General features: G+C 38.6%; 1 protein-coding gene across 1 annotated transcript in view; it reads right to left on the bottom strand.

Moving 5' to 3' along the window:
- PLCB1 (phospholipase C beta 1) overlaps positions 1–23,990 on the bottom strand; it is a 508,980-nt gene that overhangs the window by 338,897 nt on the left and 146,093 nt on the right. The window contains exon 3 of the mRNA XM_070956289.1: positions 17,861–17,929. Coding sequence (XP_070812390.1) covers positions 17,861–17,929 — 69 coding nt within the window. The remainder of the gene's footprint in view (positions 1–17,860; positions 17,930–23,990) is intronic.

Here is a 23,990-nt window from a genome sequence, read left to right as displayed (position 1 = left end):
TGCCCTTTCAATTTTACCCTATTTTAAAATAGTACATTTTAACATGCGTTTCTTTCCCTTTAATTATTTTTCAGTTAAAATAAATAGACCAGGCTTTGGTAGATTTATTAGATTTTTTTTTACTAGACTTATTAGACTCTTTTGAAATGTAATCGTAACTTTTTCCAGTGAGACGAAACTGTTATCTCATTATTTGAGCAGCGATCTTGGAACCACTGAAAAAAAAAAAAAAGATTTTGAGGCTTTTGTTCAAAAATACGAAACCAGATCCGCTAATCCATTAAGGCTTATGCAGAAGCTCCAGCTAAGCCACACATTCCAGATATGAGCTCTGATAAAGGACAAGTGATTAAAGTAAAACAAACTGACAAAACTGTGCAACAATCCAATCGTTATATTAATAAATCCTTACATTGTGACAAGGCAAATAGTGGTGGCTTCATACACACTAAAGCCTAATAGAAGAGAATCTGTCTTGCTCAGGGTTGAACTGCGGAGTTATTGATGGTCTCTGAATTTGGTTGTCTGCTTGCAGATGTTTCATTACCCAACTAGGTAACATCCAGACAGACAGCCAACTCTGTTCCCTTATAGCACTGAAGATGTTACTGTTTGATTCAGTGATAGAAGAGACGGACACAATTCTTCAGTAACCACAGCTCTTTAATAGTAGACCAGTACAACCCAACAACCTGCTAGTCTGGCAGCGTCCTCTTTTATAGAGGGCTGCCAGACGGCTTAGCCAATGAGATTCAAGTATTTTCCCACCTATTTGGAGGACCTGAGTGAAGCCTGCAGCTCACTTCCTTATTGCCTTATATGGTATATAACAATTACCTAGTCAGGTAACAAAATGTCTGCAGACAAACAACCAAGTTCAAAGTGCACGAAGGACTCTGGTTTGGATACAAAAGAGGACATTATCTGCAAGTCTCATCTCGTGTCACAAACGCAAGAACCAGAAAGGGGGGAAATTATTAATTTAAATTTGAAAAGTTTAAAAACTTTAATAAATTTATTAAATATAAATTAAATATTTATTTATTAATAAAATGTATGTAGTTCTAGCTAGCCCAATCCTAGACCACGTTGATGGCAGGGATATTTCCAACCTTCAAGTCATTTTGTGTGCATGTCCGCTCAGGGGACACTGTAAAAGATGGATAGTTTAAATAGTGCCACATTCTCAATAAACATTGTTGTCTTCTGGGAGAAACCCCCATTTTTCCATGTGGTCTTCAGTTCTAGCCAAACCACCATTCACTTAAAACAAACAACAGATTGCTCTCTGTAGCTCCTGAACAGTCTCAATATTGAGATTTTAGGAGAGTAATTGTAATCTCCCTAGAACTTCTTCACTGTCAATACAGACAGAGATTTATATGCTGTTGAATAGTTTCAAAGTGCTCCAAACCAAAAATGGATTTATTGTCTTTTAATCAGGCTAGTATCTCTGTGATGCTATTGAAGATGGGACCATACTTAGCATTGCTTCAAAGTCTTTTGCGAAGTAAAAGCTAATTCATCTCTGTCTTACTTAGACTCTGTAGTTATTCTAAAATTTTTATCAGATGTCAGCAAGTCTTCCTCTCCCCCCACATCCAGCCTTAGAAAAGCAAGGTAGTGGGAATCAGTCACGCTCACTAAATAAAGATGTGTCAGATATAGATGAAGCTTACCTTATCAGTACCTTTGGTTTCCTTCCCAGAAATGAACAAGAAAATAGAATACCTAAGCTGGAAAACCTTAAGAAAAACTTACTGGTCGCATTTATCTAAAACAGTCCCAAGCACAAAGTTGAGATAGCGAGATCCCATCAAGTTGACTCCTTTACTTGTTTATACCTAATGGACAGAATCTTGAAACTAAAGCTATAACTTTCTAAGCTATTAGCTATTACCTGAGAGATTCTAGAGCACGGGTATCAAATTCAAGGCCCGCGAGCCAGATCTGGCCACGGGGTTCTTAGATCTGGCCCACAGGGCCAGCCTGGAAATAGCAAAGGACTGACCCACGATGCCTGTGCTGGCCAAAACGGGGTGTGGAGGCCTGCATGCGCCCCCCCAGCACCCAATTTTTGGCCTGGATGGCCTCCTGCAGCACTCTGCCAGTGAAAACGGGCTGCACCCCTCCTCTGTGCCCCATTTTGGCCAGCAGAGTGCTGCAGGACGCATCCGTCCCATCTGCCATCTGTCCTGTCTCCTCCCACCAGCCGGCCCACGGAGGGCAACTACAATGCTGATCCGGTCCTTGAAGAAATCCAGTTTGACACCCCTCTTCTAGAGTGTGGTTGCCCTGAATCTCTTCCACCACCACCCCACATCCAGCTCAGGATTTTGCCATCTCTTAATCTGGGCTTCTCTCTGGGAAAAGTATGTGTTACCAAGTCTCCCCCACTGCTCCTCCATCACACATTCCATCACAATGAGCTAAGGACACCCAGCCACAGGTGTCATCACCTGCTCTTGCAAGATTGTCCACCAACTCTGTCTGAGGACCTGAAAAATGAAGAATCGCTAGATCCAGGAGTGAGGCACAGGCCAATCTTACTAGGGTTGAGTTATAACTTGATCTCCCCTATTCAGGCCTTCAAAGTCTCCTTCTTAATTACTTTCCATTAAAAATTGGGTAAGATTAGTGACTGTGGAATGAAAAGGAACTATTTGTTGGGGGGCATGGAATATGAAAAACAATATGAGAGGGATTGACCCAGATCTGGAATAGTAAGGTGACCAATCGTCCTCCTTTAGGGAGGACAGTCCTTTTGTAAGTTCTGTCCTCTCTCGAAAAGTGTCCTCCTACATGTCCTCCTTTTCGATATTTGAAGACTAATCTGTAAATCTCCGTATTCGATTGATGCCGATCTGATCCGTTGCATGTGATGTGACATATTTGTATTTGACATGACGATTCGTCAAGGCTCGGTACACTGTGGCGAGACGCGATTATGAGACACATGCGCTCCGCACAGGAGAATTGTTTTGAGAGAGTGTGCCATTCTCAAGAGTGCGCCACGCACAAGTGGTTTTGTTTACTTCTTACCGAAACACGATATGGCACACACGCACGCATTAGACTCACTTCTTTCTCAGTGAATATTCAATCATACACAGGTGAGCACAATAATTCACGTTTTATTAATTCATTATTTATTTAATAATTTCCAAATATGTATAATTTTATTTACAAGTTTTTATTTAGAATATTTTTTTCCTTCAATTTATTTGTGTCCTCCTTCTCATTGTAAAAACGTTGGGTCACCTTAGGAATAGGCAGTTTAAGAGAGATATTGATGAATTACAACTTTTAATACCTTCACCGCTAGTCACTATACTGCTGGGAGATTTAGTACATATCTGAAGGGATACCAGTTACCTAGTTTGGATAATACACCTGAAATAAGGGATGTCTCACTGATTAAGCAAAACCATTAACACAACTACTGTTAATTATGAGGTTTTATTGTTGCTTTTAAACTACTTAAATTTATTTTGTTATTCTGTGCCTATTTTTTGCTATCTCTGTTTATGTAAGACACATCAAGGAAGGAGGAGTGTTGCGCAAGCCTTTTTTAAAAAAATAAATACAAGCTCTTGAATAATTTTTAAATGAATATTTGGGGGTTCTTTTTAAACTGAGCAATCACTTGGTCCATGTATGCAGATATGAAGTTGTCAATTGACTTCTCTTTGATGTCCTTTGGATTGATGGATCTGGCACCTGGCTCCCCAAACTAAATTCTGAATCTACCCCATACTCCTCCCCCACTTTTTTTGTTACTTTGCCTTTTTCAAAACATTTATTAAAAATAAGTGTGGTTTTTTTTAATAGCAAAAGCTGCTTTTTGAATATGCTTCAGAAATCCATGACTAGTGACGTTATTAGCCCATTCTGTTGAAAAATGTATGACCCCTGAGCAGAAATAATAAAAATGTACCACACATTTAAAAATGAATGTTCACCACAGTTGACACTATTTCAGCTTGTTAGTAAAACCTCAGAACTATATAAAGATTCTAGTTTCCATAGAAACTGTTGGGTGAATTTCAGGATGTTAAGCATATATGTTAATCTGTATTTTTCATTTTCCTATCACATTTAAAGTATCGTTTCTAATTTAGCAATATAAAAAAAACTGATTATGATCTACAGCTTTTCACTGCATCAATATGCCTGTACTTCCCAGCCTCCCTCCCCATCCCGCACCACTAATAGTCATGATCTGGCTAATCCTCCGACAAATGTAGGTGTCAGGGTATTTCACAGGCTGAGAATTAAAATCATGAGATTTACAACAGCCCTGCAATGGTCGGGTTGCTATATGTAGAGAATAGAAGAGCCTAATGACAGAACTCCTGTATAATAGTATTAACAGCCCTGCAATATGCATCACTTTTTTAAAAAAAATTATTCTGCTTTTTAAAAAAAAGAATGTGTAACCAAGAGATGTCCCAAAGGTGATCATAGCTGCAAGGTACTGTCTCACAGTGATGCTTCTAGAGATTAAAAACTTACAAAACTTGCAAGATGGCTTATCATAAATACAGCTGATCACATTAGACCAAGTTTTGCATTGGTTATTATTATTATTATTATTATTATTTTTGCAGTCAACCCTGAACCAGAGCAATGAGCGTTTAAAATAACATCACAAGCTATTATTTTCTAGATTTAATTTATGCCTCATCCTTCTCCGCTTTCCTCTAGCAACACGAGAGGCAGGAATCTGATTCTATTTCGAAAGAAACTGAGATTTCCACTTGTCGTCCCATAAAGGCATGAGCTGAAATCTTTTAGAGGAGGAAATGTTGTGATATTTACAGTAATCTGACACTTGGCTAACAAATACTCTTACAGGACTACTTGAAATTAATTTGTAACTGCACCCATGAACATTTTAATGAAAGGGTTAAGAGGGTGAACAACAGATGTCCATAATATGATCTTTCTGTCTTTTTTTTATACATGCATGCAGATTCATAAAACTAACTATGCTCAATAATACAAAACCAAATCTCGTTTTCTCTATTGAAAGATTTGGTGTTTGGAAGAGAAGCAAAATCAATAGGTTATTATGCCTGTTGTGCAACAAATTAAATACCGGTATATATATATATTTTATGGATCAATCAAGCTGTTTTCCAATTGACCTTTCAACAGCATCCCACCTTACATGTGTTTTATTAACCAAAATAATGAATAATAAGGTACAATGGAATAGTAGTAAATCGTACTGCCTTTGAATTATAAAAGTATTCCTTTTAGAATATTCTTGCATGAAAAGTACATAGCTGGAAGGATCCAGTGCCTAAAATGTAAAGATATACTTGTGTGTTGAGATGCGCATGCTGCTTTAAAGCTTAAAAATAGAAGTCTGATACAGCAGGGGTTACAGGAAGAGGGCAGAGAGGAAAACAGGATAAAGAAGTGGAATAACGACTGCATCCCTGGTACTACACATCCTAGTTGCTGGAATACAGGTAGTCCTCGATTTACAGCAGTTTAGTGACCATGCAAAGTTACAACGGCACTGAAAAAAAGTGATTTATGGCCATTTTTCACAGTTATGACCTTTGCATCATCCCCATGATCATGTGATCAAAATTCTGGTTCATATTTATGATGGTTGCAGTGTCCTTTTGCAACCTTCTGATAAGCAAAGTCAATGGGGAAGCCAGATTCATTTAACAACCAGGTTACTAATTTATCAAGTGAAGTGATTCACTTAACAACTGGTACAAGAAAAATCATAAAATGGGGCAAAACTCACTTAACTCACTTCCTTTTTTGTTCCTATTTTCTATATTTTGTTTTCTTCTCCTTTACATCTTTAACTCTTTTTTCTATTCTTTCTATTAGTTTGTATTAGATTTTATATTCTTTCTACCTACCTACCTACCTACCTACCTACCTACCTACCTACCTACCAACCTACCCATCCATCCATCCATCCATCCATCCATCCATCCATCCATCCATCTATATCCCAGTCTTCCTAAAACATAACATCACAATAACATAGCAATCTTAAACAATAAAACTAGCAATATAGAGTATGAGAGATCTAATCCATTTCACAGTCACTAAAACCAATATCTATATATGGAATATATCATGCTGTTCTAGTTCCCTGATAAAAAATAACCATGTTTTAATAATTTCCTAAAAACCAAGAGAGAGGGGGCCTTTTGGGTGTTTAGGAGAATCCTGTTCCATGGATGAGAAACAGTAATTGAGGAGGCTCAACTCTGAAGTCCCTAAAGATATTGTTGCAATATTTTCAGGATCAGACTCAATAAAGATAATAGAAGTTAGAGATTTAAATATATTTCTCTTTAATCATAATAGGCATTCTATATTCGCTGAATATTCAAGATAGAAGCAAGGAAAATGGGGAGGATGGCTCCTTATATATACAAGGGGTGGAGCCAGGAATGGGAGTGGTAAATTATGAATACATTAAAGTCCAAAGAATAAGTTAACCCCTGATGTTCCATATATACATTATTTACACATTAGAGAATAAGGCATTTACATCTGACAAATCCCCCTCTAAATGCCGGTTCGTTATACAACACCAGTTACATTCAGATTCAGGACAATATAATACATATAATTTAGAAGTTAAATATTTGTGTTGTTTAGAAGGTAAGGGTTTTGTTAATATATCAGCTAATTGTTCAGAAGTATCACAATGTATTGCTTTGATGAATCCGTCTTGAGATAGTTGTCTCACGTGCTTAAATTTTATATCAATATGCCTGGACCTTTGTCCAATTGCATCGGATCTAGATATTTCAATGGCCGCTTTATTGTCTTCATGCATAATAAATGGTAAAGTAGGTTTCTTCCAAACATCTGTGATCAAATCATTGAACCATACAAGGTTATTTGCAGCTTTAGACAAGCAAACATATTCCGCTTCTGTGGTAGAAGTGGCTACTAGTTCTTGTTTACCAGTATACCAGTAAACTGGACAATCGTTCAATAGAAAAACATAACCAGAGGTACTCTTTCTGCATGATGTATCACCAGCCCAATCTGCATCAGCATAACAAGTAATTTTTGGTTCTTTGTCATTATTGGGTTCCAATATTAAACAAAAATCTAATGTACTTTTCAGATATCTTAAAATTCTTTTGACAGCTTCCCAATGATACAAGGTTGGTTTGCTAACATATCTTGACAATAAATTGAGAGGTAATGCAATATCTGGCCTAGTCCAATTAGATATATAAAGGAGTGAACCTATAACTGATCTGTAAAATGTGTTGTCTTTAAACTCAGGGGAAGATTCATCAGTGTTTCTAAGAAAATCAGTTTGCATAGGTGTGTCACATGTTTTGGCATTATTTAAGTTACATTTGTTTAGGAGTTCAATGATTTTATCTTTCTGAGTAAGTTTGAATCCCCTTTTAGTTTTGTTAATTTGTACACCAAGGTATTTATTCACTCTACCTAATGATTTCAATGAGAAATGTTCGTTTAACTTATTTACAAAGATTTCCCTGCTCTCTTTATGCTTTCCAATATATAAAATATCATCCACATAAATTAATACAAATTCAATATGATCATTACTCTTTTTTACAAAGAAACAGTTATCAGCAGTGGTGGCGTTGAAATCCATGGTCTTAAGTACTTTTACCAAACAATCGTACCATCTTTTGCCAGATTGCTTCAATCCGTACAGACTCTTATTTAATAACCAAATTTCGTTCTTATTAGTGTATTGACTGTGTGGTGCTCTTACATATATTTCCTTATCTAATTTTGCGTGTAAGTATGCAGTCTGTATGTCATATTGAAACACGTCCAGATTGAGTGCAGATGCTACTACAAGAGCTGTTTTGACACTCTCTGTTCTCACTGTTGGTGAATAAGTGTCAGTATAGTCTTCTGGATATTTTTGTGCATAACCTTGTGCAACTAGTCTGGCCTTGTATAAGGTATTACCTCCTTCCAAATTCTTAATTTTATAAATCCACCTGGTACCTATAATTGTTTTATCCTTAGGTGCGATCGCAGGTGTGAATACATTTAATCCTTGTAAACTTTCCATCTCTTTTTCCATAGCTAGTTCCCATTTTTCTCTTTCTTCACGGGGAAGTTTCAATACTTCCTCATATGTATTAGGTGTTATTTGTTCTCCATCCATATGCATTATGTAATCTTTGTATTTATTTGGTATTTGGTTTCTATTGTTTCTAATATTTCTTTCAGGTTTGCTATGGTTGTCATGCAAATATCTGGCTTCCTTTTTTGTTAATGTGTCTGTCTTTATTTTATGTTGACTATTTGTCCAAGTTTTGGATTTGTTCTTACTTTTGTTAATATTTTGATTTTCTGTTGTTCCTTCCTCGCAAGATATATTATCTTTGCTTTTATTAGGAAATATTTCATTAAGGTGCAATTTAGACCAATTGGCCTGCTCATGGAACACAGCTGTTCTGGATACTATAAATTTGTTATTATTATCAATGAATCTGTACCCTTTGGTTCCAGTTTCGTATCCCATGAATCTTAATCTCCTGGATACGTTTTCTCCCTTTCTCCTCAATTGTTTAGGTATGTGTACGTCTGCAGTAACTCCAAATATGTGCATGTGTGCTAATTTGGGTTTTCTATTGTACATCACCTCATATGGTGTCTTATTCACAATACTGGACCATGTTCTATTTTGAGTGTAATTTGAATAATGTAAGGCTTCTGACCAAAATTGTTTGCCTAAACCAGCATCCTCTAATGTGCATCTAATCATGGTTTGTAGTGTGGAATTCTTTCTCTCTGCAATCCCATTTTGAAATGCAGAAAATGGATTGGACGTGAAATGTAGCATCCCTCTATCCTTTAACCATTGGGAGAATTCTTTAGACATGAATTCACATCCCCTATCTGTCATAATTTGTTTTATTCTGATATTATGCTGTGTTTCTATGCGTTTGTAGAATTCCTTAAATTTCTGAAAGGTTTCATCCTTGTGCTTTAATGTGTAAACAAAACCATAGCGACTGTAATCATCCACTATTGTTAGGAAGTAACGTTTTCTATAGGTAATTGATGGAGTTAATGGACCAACTAAGTCCATATGTACCAAATCAAAAATATTGTTAGTTGATCTGTTAGATTTTTTTGGTCTGGGACTGGTTTTTAGTTTGGTGGATTTACATACTGAGCATTCCAAATAATTTTCACAATTTTTTATTTTGACACCTTCTGCGTGTTCAGTCATTTTTTGTACTACGGGAAAGCTTGCATGTCCTAACTTCCTATGTAAGATGTGAGCACACTCATCATGAATTGGTTTACCTATTTTTGGTTTCTTCTCATTGTGTGTATTTTTGTTATCATGAGTTATTTTACATTCATCATTGTCACTGTTACTGACATTTTCATCATCTGCTTCAATACAATCTTCCATATTTGAATCAATGTTATGTAACCATCTTTCTTTGGTTATCAGATAGGGTAGACCCCCTTTTATCATCACAGTACCTACATTTGTTTTGTTCTTTTCTATAGTTGCTTTCCCCTTTGAGAAAACTATATTGATGTCAGATTCTCTGCTTAGTTTTATAGCACTCAGTATGTTGTGAGGTATTTCTGGGATTAATAATACCCCCTCTATTTTCCCTAAACCAGGCAAGGTCACATTTCCTCTGCCTAATACTTGAACCTTTTCTTGATTTGCTACCTTTATCACAAACTTATCTTCTGTAAATGAAGATAATATACTTTTGTTGTTAGTGGTGTGATTTGTTGCACCAGAATCAATAAGCCAATTATTGTTCTCATCTTGTTGTGTTCTGGTGCTGTCTTGTTTATTTAGCCCATTTAGTGACCCAGATTTTCTCTCTTTTGAATTTTCTCTACCCCCTCTACTTTCTCTGTAATTTGGTGGACTTCTATATTTGTGTCTATCTGTGGAAGATTGTCTGTAATTGTATTTGCTCCTATATTCTGGCCTATGTCTCTCCCTTGGGACTTTGGGACAGTCTCTTCTACTGTGTTCCCTGGATCCACAATTGTGGCATCTAAAGGCCTCATTATATTTATCTTGAAAGACTACTTTCCTAAAAGATTTGTGTTCTGTTTGGTTACTGGAACGATTTTTTCTTGAATTGTCTTCTGCTATCAATTTGTTAGATAGACTTTCTATTGATAAATATCCCAAATTAATGGTATCTAAGTGTGACATAAAGCTATCCCATGATGGATCAAGTGAATTGATAATAACACTTTTCATTGTTTGATCTGAAATCACTTCCCCCCTCAATTGCAGCTCAGCTCTTATTTTGTTTAGATTTATCAAATGCTCACTTATAGAAACCCCTGGTTTCACTCTAGAAGAAAAGAAATCCTTAGACATTCTTGTGGTTGTGGCTACGCTATCGCTGTGAAATAGATTAAACATGCATTGAATTATTTCTGATACAGTTAGGTTTGGTTTGATGCTATGATACATTGCAGGAGACACGCTAGAAATTATTATGAAAAATGCTCTATGATGTAAACAATCTATTTTTAAAGTCCAAGGTCTTCTTGGAGGACTAGTTATAAAGAATAGTAAATTTTCTTTCATGAAAATAACCTGAAGCTGTTGGTACCACTCTTGTAAATTAATGCCATCAACCCTAAGTTTTGGGAAGTCACTGGGTAAGTTCCCCACATTATTTTGTCCATTACTTACAACCTGAGGCAGTCCGTGGTCTCTCAAGTGCAGGAAATTACAGAACGGCATTGGGATGCTTGTAACGAGTCTGCGCGGTTCTCTGGCCAGTTCAAGTCTTTCGGGGCCGTCTACGTAGTTTTGCACATGCGCGTTGCTCATTTCTTCTTTGGCGCCGTTGTGGAAGGTTCTCTCCATTTCAGCTCTCTCGATCCGCTCCTCTTCAGATGAGTCGGTCTCTGGCTCGGTTTTTGGGGCTTTGGTGATGGCGACGGTTCTTCTCTTTCTCTTGTGTGCGCTGGCACTCGATTCTGTCTGCGGTGTAGGACGGAATCGGCATGGCTCTCTGGGCTCGGGTGTCGTCGTTTTCGAAGTCAGGATGGGAGCGTGCAGGTCTTGAGTTGTCGGTTTGATTTCTTGCTTCTTCGTTGATGTCTTGGAAATTTTCAATCTTGGCCCAAAAGCAGCAAAAAGCGTTTTCATTGCTGACTTTACTTGAGACTTTGTTAAATCGTCTTCACTTTCTGATTTTGGTTCATCTGAAGAGTTTGAGACTTCTTTTTCACTTTCTTCGTCTGATAGCGTTTTTCGCGCCAGAAATTTTGAACTGAGCGTTTTGATTGGCTCTGCTTCACTCTCTTTTGAAGTTCGTTGAAACCAAGATGGCTGCCATTCAAAATTTCGCGCGAGGTCACATCTTTTCTTTTTTACAACTATTTTCTCAGTAGTCATTTCACTCACAGTTTTTTGATCTTTGGGTTTTTCTTTAATGACGTTTTTCTCTCTCGCTGCTCCGCTGTTCCTCAGCATCTCCTGGAGGTCCGCGATGAGGCTTTCATTATTCTTTTGACTTTTTAGTATCTTTAATATCTCTGACCTGAGTTCGTTATTTTCTATCTCAATTTCTTCCTGGTCGTTATTTTCACTCATCAGTTCTTCTTCTTCAGTGGTGTATTCTTCGGATTCTCTCGAAATCGCATTAGTGGATTCGTTGATCATCTCTTGATCAGTTTCTATTTCTTTGCTGTAGGCCCTGGTGTTGGGCCTATCTTTCTTGGACATTTTTAATTACTTATTGAGTCAATTAACCATCCTCTGCTACCAGCTTGTTGCAATATTTTCAGGATCAGACTCAATAAAGATAATAGAAGTTAGAGATTTAAATATATTTCTCTTTAATCATAATAGGCATTCTATATTCGCTGAATATTCAAGATAGAAGCAAGGAAAATGGGGAGGATGGCTCCTTATATATACAAGGGGTGGAGCCAGGAATGGGAGTGGTAAATTATGAATACATTAAAGTCCAAAGAATAAGTTAACCCCTGATGTTCCATATATACATTATTTACACATTAGAGAATAAGGCATTTACATCTGACAGATATCAATCTCTGAGTGAAAAGGATACAAAGATAACCTACACTACTAGGCCTTATTGTGCACAGGCAGTTGTTATAGGAAGAATGGAGTCCTGTAGATATCCATCTTTTGAATCATGCAAAGCTATAAAGGTACTAAATGAAGACCTTGAACAGAACCCAAAAGTCTACTTGCCACCAGTTCAGCTCCTGAAATAGTGATGTTGGAGCCCCATGGAGAGTATTTAAGGTTGTTCTCCATCCCCCTTTCAGATTCCTTTCATCCCAACTCTCCTATCCTTCCCTTCCCCAGAAGAACAAAATTAAATAAAAGCAACTACTTTTTTTAAAAAAATCTAAGAATATCTCTTCAATATGTGAGAAGCCCAGATAAATTCTTATATATATATAAATCTTGACAACTGTTGTTTTCCTTCACAGCATGCCAGCTTCTCAACTTTGCCTTTTGTTTTTGTTGTTGTTCTTGTTGTTGTTAATCAAAAGGTGTGTGTGTGCATGTGTGTGTGAGAGAGAGGGAATGAGAGAGAGAGAGAGAGAGATGGAATGAGCCTAACAAATTTTACAGGACACATTAATTCTCACGGTATTTCATTGCTTATCTTCAGGAAGACATTACTTGTCTAAATTGTATCAGGGACTGAAGACTCATATGTTGGAATTGCAAGCAAGAAGAAGAAAATAATAATGGAGATACTCACAGAGACAATTTCAGGCACAAGTAAGCAAGTAAGCAAGTAAGAACAGCTACACTTGTGTAAGAAAGCAGATACCTTGCTGTTAAAGTATCTGCTTTGATTTCTCTGCAAAACTACTGGCTATCAACAATCGTCTAATATAATACAGGTGAAGCTCTATCTCATCTCACATATAAAAGCTGTTCTTCAAGCAACACATTGTAGTTAAAACTGTTTATTTATTTATTGGTTCGATTTATATGCCGCCCTTTTCCGGAGACTCAGGGTGGCTTACAATGCGTTAAGCAATAGCCTTCATACTTTTGTATATACCTGCTTAGTAGAGCTTTCGCCCCCCCCCAGCGGCGTTCTTTTTTATACAAAGTCAGCTTATTGCCCCCACAATCCGGGTCCTCATTTTACCTACCTCGAAAGGATGGAAGGCTGAGTCAACCTTGAGCCTGGTGAGATTTGAACTTGCAGTAATTGCAGGCAGCTAGTGCTACTTAACAATGCTTTAGTCTGCTGTACTACCAAGGCTCACTTTTTTGCCACTGAATGGCAGAAAACAACTTGAATATGTTTATGGAGCTTAGTACAAACAGCTGTATTTCCTCATAAGCCCTCAATTTATGACAGAAATATTGCTAAGTGATGTGGTCATAAAGTACAAGCACATTATTTAGCACCAGCAATCCCTGCAATCCCCATTGTGGTTGATAACGGAATCCAATGGTTGTTAGGTGAGGCAATTTCCCACAGGAAGTTGCACATCCTATGCCTGCAGGCAAGCAAATGGCTGCTGCTGGGTGGAGCATGGGGGGGTTGGAGCGGAAGGCTGTAGAGGAGGGTCAGGACAGTGCATCAGGGTTTGCAAGAAGTTCTGTAATGCTATGTGGGAATGATCTTGAGGGACGAGTGGAAGAGATGCTCCCTAAGGAATGATCAGACAAGAGGAGGAGGAACTTCACTAATTTAACTGTCAGTAAAAGACATTTAAGAAGGACCTATCCTGATTGACCAGGCTGTAAAAAGAGAAGGTGGGAGATTTGTACTTTCAGACTTGCAAAATTTTGTTAATGTAGCCTAACAATAAAGCAGAATTAGCTCACGTTTCGTGTTTGGTTTACCTGGAAGGGCTGACAGGAGCTATACATCTTGAGGAGGGTCAGAAAAGGTGCACAAGGGTTAAGAGGGGATGTGCAAGAGGCATCATGCAGGATAGGGAGTGTCTCTGAGAGACACTACGTTGGTCAGGGAAAGTGCGCAAGGTACCCAAAAGATGCACAAGAGGCACCACATTGGTTGAGAAGGGGTGCAACTTGGGGTATGCAAGAAATGCCACAAGGATTGGGGAGAATATTGCAGACGATCCAGAGGGTTTTCTCACAAGTCAAGAAGAGCGTGCAAGAGGTGCTGCACAGGTCAGGGTGCACAGGACTGTGCAAGAAGTACCAGACTTTTTGAGAAAGATGTGTGAGATGTGGAGCAGGTCCAGTGCTCAGAGGTGCACGAATGGCTGGTATGGTGTAAGTGCAAAGGGGTTGGAGCAGTGGTGAAATGTAAAATTTGTTACTACCGGTTCTATGGGCGTGGCTTGGTGTGTGTGGGGGTAATATGACTGAGTGGGCATGGCCAACATTTTTTTTTTACTTTTAAAAGTAAAACCTCTTCTTTGGCTGAAGAGGTTGTAAAAAAAATGCTTTTAAAGCCTCTGACGATCCCAGCTGACTTGCCTGATTGGCAGAAGCTTTTTTTTTTTTAAGTCTCTAATGATCCCAGCTAAGCCGCGCGATCATCAGAGGCTTTTTTTTTACTTTTAAAAGCATTTTTTCGGCCAAAGAGGTTGTAGAAAAAATGCTTTTAAAAATAAAAAAAAAAAAGCCTCTGATGATTGCACAGCTCAACTGGGCAGTGTGGGGGAGGAAGGGATTTTTGCTACCGGTTCTCCGAACCACCCGCCTCCATCGCTACCGGATCGGGTGATCCGGTCCGAATCGGGAGCATTTCACCCCTGGGTTGGAGGAAGGTGTGCTGGTAGGGAAGACTCATCCTATTAACTTTCTGAGGAAGCTGGCAGGGAAGATTGCAAATGGCAATCCTATGATTGCAGGAAATTTGACAACCAGTCCTGAATGCAAATGGGTTGCCAAGGACCCTGGTCACGATCATATGACTACTTGGGTGCTGGGATGCCTGGAATTCTGAAGACCAGTTGTAGCTACCATTCATTCAGCACTTGGAATGGTGGCTGACTAAATGGTCATAAGTCAAGGGCTACCTGTATTTAGGATGCAAAGTTATATATTCGGGATGCAAAAATACTGTATATACCCTTCACTATTTTAAAAATAATGATATGGTAAAAAAACACCTTTTACTTTTCACTTTTAGATACTATAAATCTTCTCGTGCTATTCATCTTAAAATCAATAACAGGGAGAAGTACTTTGATATTTACGTGCAAGCACCATAAACAGCCACTGTGAATTTTCAATTATACTTCTAGCCTTTTAAAAAGCTTTTTGCCACTGAAGTGGGTCCTCGGAAGAAGAGCAAAATATCACGGAAATAGCTGTTAACCAAATATATTCAGGTGCATGACCAGCTTCACACAAAATTGTCTTTTTTAATTAAGAAAAGGCCAAGGATGCTGCCTGTTTATATATTTGAGAGCTGGGTTTTCCACAAATGCTATTAAGGGGATCTTTTGTTTGGGAAGAAGACTTGCAGATGTTAATAACCAGGTAAAATACCACACGGCTCTCACCAAGATACTCAATTTAATATGCAGTAAATGCAATACTGTTTGACTTTAAATCAGGGGTGAAATTCAGCAGGTTCTGACAGGTTCCGGAGAACCGGTAGCAGAAATTTTGAGTAGTTCGGAGAACTGGCAAATACCACTTCTGGCTGGCCCCAGAGTGAGGTGGGAATGGAGATTTTTGCAATACCTTTCCCCCAGGAATGGGGAGAGAATGGGGATTTTGCAGTAACCTTCCCCTGGAGTGGAGTGAGCATGGAGATTTTGCAGTATCCTTCCCTTGCCACGCCTACCAAGCCACACCCACCAAGTCACATCATGCCCACCAAGCCACGCCCACAGACCCAGTAGTAAAAAAAAATTAATTCCACCACTGCTTTAAATGAAATGTTATACCAGATCAATTTTGCCGGACTATAGCAGTATGCAGTACCAATAAGAAAATACAGTAGTCAATAATAGCAAAATAGTATAATAGAAATAAAAACATACACTGATGACTTGAGACTCATTCTCAAAAAAACCCTTGAAGATCCAACATTTTACATCTTTCTGGAAGACTTAAGAGTCGGGGCCATTCTTGCCTCATATAATAAGCTGCTGGGGACCAAGCCTTCCATCACATCGGGGATCAGATGGGAGTCCTCCTCCTCCTGCATCTCATGGCAGGTGGGTACTCTAAGAAAAAGCTCCCTAAGGGTCTGGATCAAATGGGCAGGTTTGATTTATGAAAACACGGCCAGATCTCAAGCCATTAAAGGTAGTGACCAACCCCTTGGCTTGTACTCAGAAACATGCTGATATCCGACATAGCTCTTCATCATAATCATAAGTTTATTCATCAATAAATAATGCAAGCATGCTTGTTCATGTCTTCAAGGATAGCCCTTACAGTATTCTAAGTGAGGGACTGTGCTCAATGCATCTTGACGCTATTAAAAATCAGTTTGGTGAGTGTACCTAAAATTGATCACCGATTGATGTTATCTATAGTAATCCCCTTGAAAAAGGACAATAGCATACTTCCATACTTCTCGTGAATGCAGTTATTCAAACTAATTTGGCTCGATTTAACTGGATCACATTATAGTCACTTCCACCAAGATTTTCAAATCATTTGACATAATATGCTTTCCAATAAAGAGCAAGAGGTCTCATTAATGCATTAAAAACCTCACAGTTAACCTTATTCTAAGTAGTAGTGAAAACGTATGCTGAGGTCTTGTATGGTCACATGCAGGGCTAGCAATAATATGCTCTATGTTCCTGCGAACGAAAACAAGGGAAACCCAAGGAATACTTCCATTAAGATATATTCAACTGAAGTCTCCAAGATTTGATTAATCAATGTGTTTAATTTTTTTAAACTGACTTATGTGCCTTTCACAGCAATATTCACGAAAGCAAAAAGAAACTGAAGAAATCATGTAATCAAGAGTAAGTCTACGTATCGCCCGCCAGGCACGCTGCATCTGGAAGCAGTAGACTACTATTGGGCAAATTAGATTATGGATTTCTCTTTCGTTAAAAAAAAAAAAATCCTCCAGACAAGGAAAATTTACACAGGACTAGCAGTGTAAATCACGTGGGATGTGGTGGCTCAGTGGCTAAGACGCTGAGCTTGTCGATCGAAAGGTCAGCAGTTCAGCGGTTCGAATCCCTAGTGCCGCGTAACGGGATGAGCTCCTGTTACTTGCCCCAACTTCTGCCAACCTAGCAGTTTGAAAGCATGTAAAAAAATGCAAGTACAAAAATAGGGACCACTTTTGGTGGGAAGGTAACAGCGTTCCACGCACTTTTGGCGTTTAGTCATGCCGACCACATGACCACAGAGACGTCTTCGGACAGCGCTGGCTCTTCGGCTTTGAAACAGATAGCATTGCCCCCTAGAGTCGGGAATGACTAACACATAGGTGCGAGGGCAACCTTTACCTAGCAGTGTAAGGTATCCTACATGAGAGGGATTTTTGAGTAATTTATTCACAAGGAGAGAGCTAACTAATATCTTCCAGGGGGACCGTTTATGTGGAGAAGTAGTCACCCATTCATCAGATTAACACTTTCAGATTAACACAAATGTCATTTTTAACTTGTAAAATATCTGGACTAATTAAATCAAGAATATCTGCAGTTACCGAGTCAGGCTTATCACATAGCTACCCTAATAACAGTTTTCCTGAAAGGCATTCTTCATCAATTGTGCAAAACACGTACAATTTTTCTACTATAAAGCATGTCATGGCACATGTTCTTTAATGGAAAGACAAGAAGCCTTGGCATACGTAAGGCGTCTTTTCTTTTAGTACGCCCTTCATGTCGTACGCTAAATGATCACTGCAACATTTGTATGGCACAAAGAAATGTTTCTTACCTTAGGGGCTCTGGCAGGTTTCCCACATCGAGCATCTTTCACAAGGCTGACATCTAACAGTTCGAATTCCTGCACCTGATAGAAAAAAGGGAGGAAAAAGCCTCATGATTTATACTGGGCTATACAAATGATACAATTACATCAATTCCACTGCATTTCTTTATATTAAATGACCGAAAGTCCGCTTGCATTCAGGTTCTTAATATGCCTAAAGTAATGTCTAAGCTCAAAGCAAACCTACCTGTAATTACAAATAATTATGACTATCCATCAGAGATGAGAGAGTCTGTAATCCGGTTCATGTGGAAGTCACAAAGTGGAGGAAAGGCTGCTCTAAAAGACCCTTAGGATAGGATAGGATAGGATAGAATAGAATAGAATAGAATAGAATAGAATAGAATAGAATAGAATAGAATAGAATAGAATAGAATAGAATAGAATAGAATAGAATAGAATAGAATAGAATAACAGAGTTAGAAGGAACCTTGGAGGTCCGCTAGTCCAACCCCCTGCCCAGGCAGGAAACCCTACACCTCTTCAGACAAATGGTTATCCAATACCTTCTTAAAAATTTCCAGTGTTGGGGCATCCACAACTTCTGCAGGCAAGTTGTTCCACTGATTAATTGTTCTAACTGTCAGGAAATTTCTCCTTAGTTCTAAATTGCTTCTCTCCTTGATTAGTTTCCACCCATTGCTTCTTGTCCTACCCTCAGGTGCTTTGAAAAATAATTTGACTCCCTCTTCTTTGTGGCAACCCCTGAGATATTGGAACACTGCTATCACTGCTATCACTGCTATCTCCCCTAGTCCTTCTTTTCATTAAACTAGACATACCCAGTTCCTGCAACTGTTCTTCATATGCTTTAGCCTCCAGTCCCCTAATCCTCTTTGTTGTTCTTCTCTGCACTCTTTCTAGAGTCTCCACATCTTTTTTACATCGTGGCGACCAAAACTGAATGCAATATTTCAAGTGTGGCCTTACCAAGGTATTATAAAGTGGTATTAACACTTCACGTGATCTTGATTCTATCCCTCTGTTTATGCAGCCCAGTTGGCTTTTTTGGCAGCTGCTGCACACTGCTGGCTCATATCTAAATGGTTGTCCACTAGGATTCCAAGGTCCCTCTCACAGTTACTATTATTGAGCAAGGTACCATGTATAAGGTACCTGTGCATTTTGTTTTTCTTCCCTATCAAGCCCTCCTCCTTACAGAAGTGCTGTTCTCTAGGGCCATGTTCTCCAAAAGATGCTGAAGTCCTACTGAAAATATCAATTGCCTGGATAACAAATTAATTTAAAAAGGGCTTTCAAACATGGCATTCTAATTTGATTTAGAAATGCAACACTAGTCTACTGTGGCAGAGTAAACTAGCTGGGTATCTCTTATGCAGCCGCCTGGATTTCTTATTAGCTCAGAAACTCGCCAAAGATCAGAGAAGTTTAATGAGTTCTAGTATTCTTCAACTATTGAATATTGGCAATGCCAATCACCCTGAGGATCTTTTTAATGCTAATAATAAGTTCTTAGTAAGACTTATTTGCTCTATATCCAAAGCAGATATCTGGGAGAAATAAACTAGTTGGTGGCAAATCCCATCCAACTTCTTGTTTTTGCTTCTCATGAAGCATTCTACAGATTAGTACATACCGTATATTTATTTATACTATTGACATATTCATTTAATAGGTTATCATCCAGTCAATACAACCAAAGTCAGGCAGACTCAACCCAACAATTATTTATTTATTTATTTATTTATTTAATCTGGATAGTAAAAGTATGTTCAATTATCAATATTGTATTATAACTATATCAAGCATTGTTCAAAGCAGGCTTAAGTTTAGAACTGCTTACAAAGTGAGTTTTTTTTAAAAAAAAAATTGTCCACTTAACAGACTTTCTGTGAATCAAGGATACATTCAAAAGGGCTTTGACTATAGATCTTTACTCATGCATATTTGTAATGAAACAGATGCCTTATTAGATAACTGGCCTAAACTACAGTATTTAACAGATTTAAAGATAAATGCTTTGAATTTAAGACTGGAAAACAGTTGATTATGACCAAATGATTATGGAGAGACTCAGTTATCCAGGCCATGGTTGCCCCAAAGGTACTGTTCAGAAGGCAACTGTTTTTTTTTTCCTTGAAAATGTTTCGCTTCTCATCCAAGAAGCTTCTTCGGTTCTTCAGAATTGAAGAAGCTTCTTGGATGAGAAACGAAAATGTTTTCAAGGGGGAAAAAACAAGAAAGCCCAGTTGTCATTTGAACAGCCACCTTTGGGAGTTGACAACCAAGGGATCTTCTTAATAACTGGACAGCATGAGCCCATTTTCATGCATCAGATAGGAGTGAAATTCTAACAATTTAATACTCTACAACAAGACCCTACACGTGCTACATAAAACCAATGCATGAAAAGCTGCAAGCCAATTCCTTCTTAGTCAACTGGAATGAATGAACAGCTTCTGTCTTCAGATAGCATGTGTGCATTGCTGAGTTCTGTTAGTGGATGAAGTAATCCACAACATGCAGGCAAACTGTGGTCAAAAATCGCTCCAGGCCTCTCTAAAAAGGCTTCCCAAAGGTGCCATTTCCTTCGACATGGTACGATCTTCAACAATAAGAGTGCTGCACACTAAAAACTAGCATGTCAACACTAGGCTAACCTTTACCCCGAGTAAGCCATAAAAAGATCATTTTTAACTCACATGGATCTGAAAAATGTCTTAGTTTCTAGTTTGCCCTCAAGACATCTGCAAAAGCTGATGATGATCTAAGATCTAAAATTTAAAAATCAATTCAGTCATCTGTAATTTCCATGTACCATCCTGTAAGTTACATCCATACTGAATTCACACAATATAAATATTTAATCCATAGCAAAACAAAAATGAAACATCAGCCGATGAATAGCAAACATGTCGAAAATGAAATTCTGCTGCCCTTCAAGAGAAAATCCCCTTTACCATCTTCAGCATTTTTTTTCTGTTTAGACTAATTGCTTTCTTTTTCAATTCTTTGTTCTCCTCTGGGTTAACAATCAGGGAGAACTGACCTGTACATCCATTGCTAAGCAAGGTAGTTGTTAAGTGAGTTGAGTCTGTCAGATATTGCCTGCATATGATGCACCAGAGACTAGAAGGGGTTAAGTCTTTACAGACATCACATGTGACTATATCAGCCTATGAACTCTCTTATTGGACTCTTACCTAGAAACCACTTGGATATCTTCCCCTTCTTTTCTCTCTCTCTCATCTATCTCTCAGCGAGACAACACATGAACTTCTCTCTCCTCTCAACATCTGAGTCATACAGTTAGGGTAAAAAATGTAACAGGACACCCTGTTCATTATCGTATGCATGTATATATTTGTAAATAATAAAAACAACCTTTTGAACCTGAAGCTGTATTGACCAAATAACTTCCTCATAGAACCAAATGAGCACGACCATCAATATATATCTGATAGTGTCCAATTTGTACAGTTCCATAGTCAGTATCAACCTTCTCCAGCCAACAGCTCTGTTTGTGATGGTGAAAGGTTCGTTCTCTAAGTTTGTGGGTTCGTTTCCAAACATTTCGTTATCAAGCTAGGTAACATCTTCAGCGGAGTTTAAGGGAATGTCAGTGTCAGTGTTCTTCTGTTTATAAAGGCTTCAGATGTGGGTGTGTCAAGGGAGGGTCAGCTGTGAGTCCTCAGTGAGTCTTGTGATGGGTTTTTTGATAAGGAGGTTACATCAGGTCAAGGGTCATTAGGAGGTGAACTGCTGATGGTGGTGGAGGGGTTGCATGGGTTGGTTGAGGGTCAGTGCTGTCTCTGGTTGGCTGTGCGGTTGATTTGGATTCTGAGGGATTCGTAGACTGTAATGTTTGGAAACCAACCCACAAACTCAGAGAAGGAAACTTCACCCCCATCTTACACCCGAGCTACAGATATTCGCCACTATTGCAAAGCTCCTTTTATGTCAAGGCACGTACCATTCCCATCACTCAGTCAATGGAGATGATGGGAAGAGTAATCCAATTCATCTGGGGGCAGGGACTGATTGAGGAAAGATTAGATTATGGAAACAAATGCCTTTCCCAAAACAATTACAGAAGTCCTTGTTTAGTGACCATAATTGGATCAGCAACTCAGTTGTCAAGCAAAGTGGTTGCTAAGTGAAATTGTAACAGTGCTTATCTTACTTCAACTTTCTTTTGCTTTCCAAACCTGTGAAGGTCATAAATCTCAGGATTGATCATAAACTTACTTCTCTACCACGATTATAACAGTGAATGGTTGTTAAACAAGACAATCACTCAGTGAGGACTATCTATACCACAGGTGTCAAATTTTCTGCAGCACGTTGCCATCACGTGACGTTTTGCGATATTTTCCCCCTTTCAAGAAGCTGGGATGGGCGTGGCCTCTGTGTGACACATCTGGCCAGTTTGACACCTCTGATCTACACTGTTTCTGGTATTTTAGCATATTACTTATTTACTGTTCTAATATGTTCTGCTTCTGACTTCCTAACCCTCTTAAAAAGCACAGTCTTTCTTGTAACTATTGCTGCAGTGGAAGAATCATTTTTTTTTTGTATTGGCCAGTTGAAAAGGTAGAGTGTTTTGTTTGCTTTGTTCTTGTTTCATTTTGTGGAGTCTTTGATTTTGGTTGTTTGCTTGCAGACATTTCATTATCCAATTAGGTAACATCATTAGTGCTAGTGAATGTGGGGTTTGCTCCCTGTTTATTATAGGCATTCATGCAGAAACAATCATTGTTCCTTGGTGGAGATTTGCCTACATGCACATTTCTCCCATTTGCATGCTTTCTCAAGCATCTGACATTCATATGTAGTTCCAAAAGAAGAATGTCCATGGAGATTCTTAGTTATCTAGGTCACAGTTGCCCCAAAGATGGACTTTGTTTTACCTTGAAGACGATTTATTTCCCATCCAAGAAGCTTCTTCAGTTCTGACTGAATGGTGGATGATAGAAGGATTATATTTCCTGCAGTCCTCTGGTTGTTAGAACTCAGAAACAGTTATTGAGACCACCTGAAGGTTTGACTGTGACCTCAGAATCACCTAAATAGTGCAAATGGCTGTGGAACCTTCTTGGAACTGCTGAAAGAACTGTGTTGTAAGGCCTCAATGACTCTCAGAAAAAATGGTAATGATCAGATGACTGCAAGGAATATAAATCCTTCCACCCTCCACCACTCAGTCAGAACTGAAGAAGCTTCTTGGATGAGAAGTGATTGTCCAATTGCCTTTTGAAAAAGGACCTCTGGGACTTCCAAAAGAAGAGAATTTATGTAGCTCAGGGTTGAATAAAACTCACATTCACTACCTGGCTGAATAATGAAATGTCTGCTATGTAAGGGTCTTAAGTGACTTAAGTCTAATGAAACAGAGGTGAAAATGAATAATTGGAGAATTACTATCAGAGTACTTATTTAAGAGTATATATTTTAAGAAGGACACGGTAGCTCAGTGGCTAAGACGCTGAGCTAGTCAATCGAAAGGTCGGCAGTTCAGCAGTTCAAATCCCTAGTACCGCGTAACAGGGTGAGCTCCCGTTACTTGTTCCAGCTTCTGCCAACTCAGTACTTTGAAAGTACATAAAAAATGCAAGTAGAAAAATAGGGACCACTTTTGGTGGGAAGGTAACAGCGCTCCATGCGCCTTTGATGTTTAGTAATGCCAGCCACATGACCATGGAGACATCTTCAGATAGTGCTGGCTCTTCGGCTTTGAAACAGAGAAAAGCACCGCCCCCTAGAGTCAGGAACAACTAGCACATATGTACGAGGGGAATCTTTACCTTTACCTTTATTTTAAGAGTATTCATGTGAAGTTGGACAAAATATTCTGGCAATCATCACGTGGAATTGAAACCAAAACTTCATACATCTAGACTTGGTTGAATTATGTATCTTTTGATGGTGGTGGTGAATCATCTTTCGGTGTTTTCATTTTCCTGTCATTGTTCTTCTCAGATGCCATGACTTCTTGGATTCCGACGCGCATCTTCCAGGCAGAGCAAGTGAGAGTTGCAAGTGAGAGTTGCTAGTTGATGTATCACATAAATCATATTATACAAATCTCCCTGGGGTTCTTCTATCGCTCTTG

This window comes from Pituophis catenifer, unplaced genomic scaffold (assembly GCF_029215685.1).
Source record: "Pituophis catenifer annectens isolate HBS135680 unplaced genomic scaffold, rPitCat1.0.hap2 SCAF_1, whole genome shotgun sequence".
Lineage (NCBI taxonomy): Eukaryota > Metazoa > Chordata > Lepidosauria > Squamata > Colubridae > Pituophis > Pituophis catenifer.
This window is presented reverse-complemented; position numbering and strand designations above follow the sequence as displayed.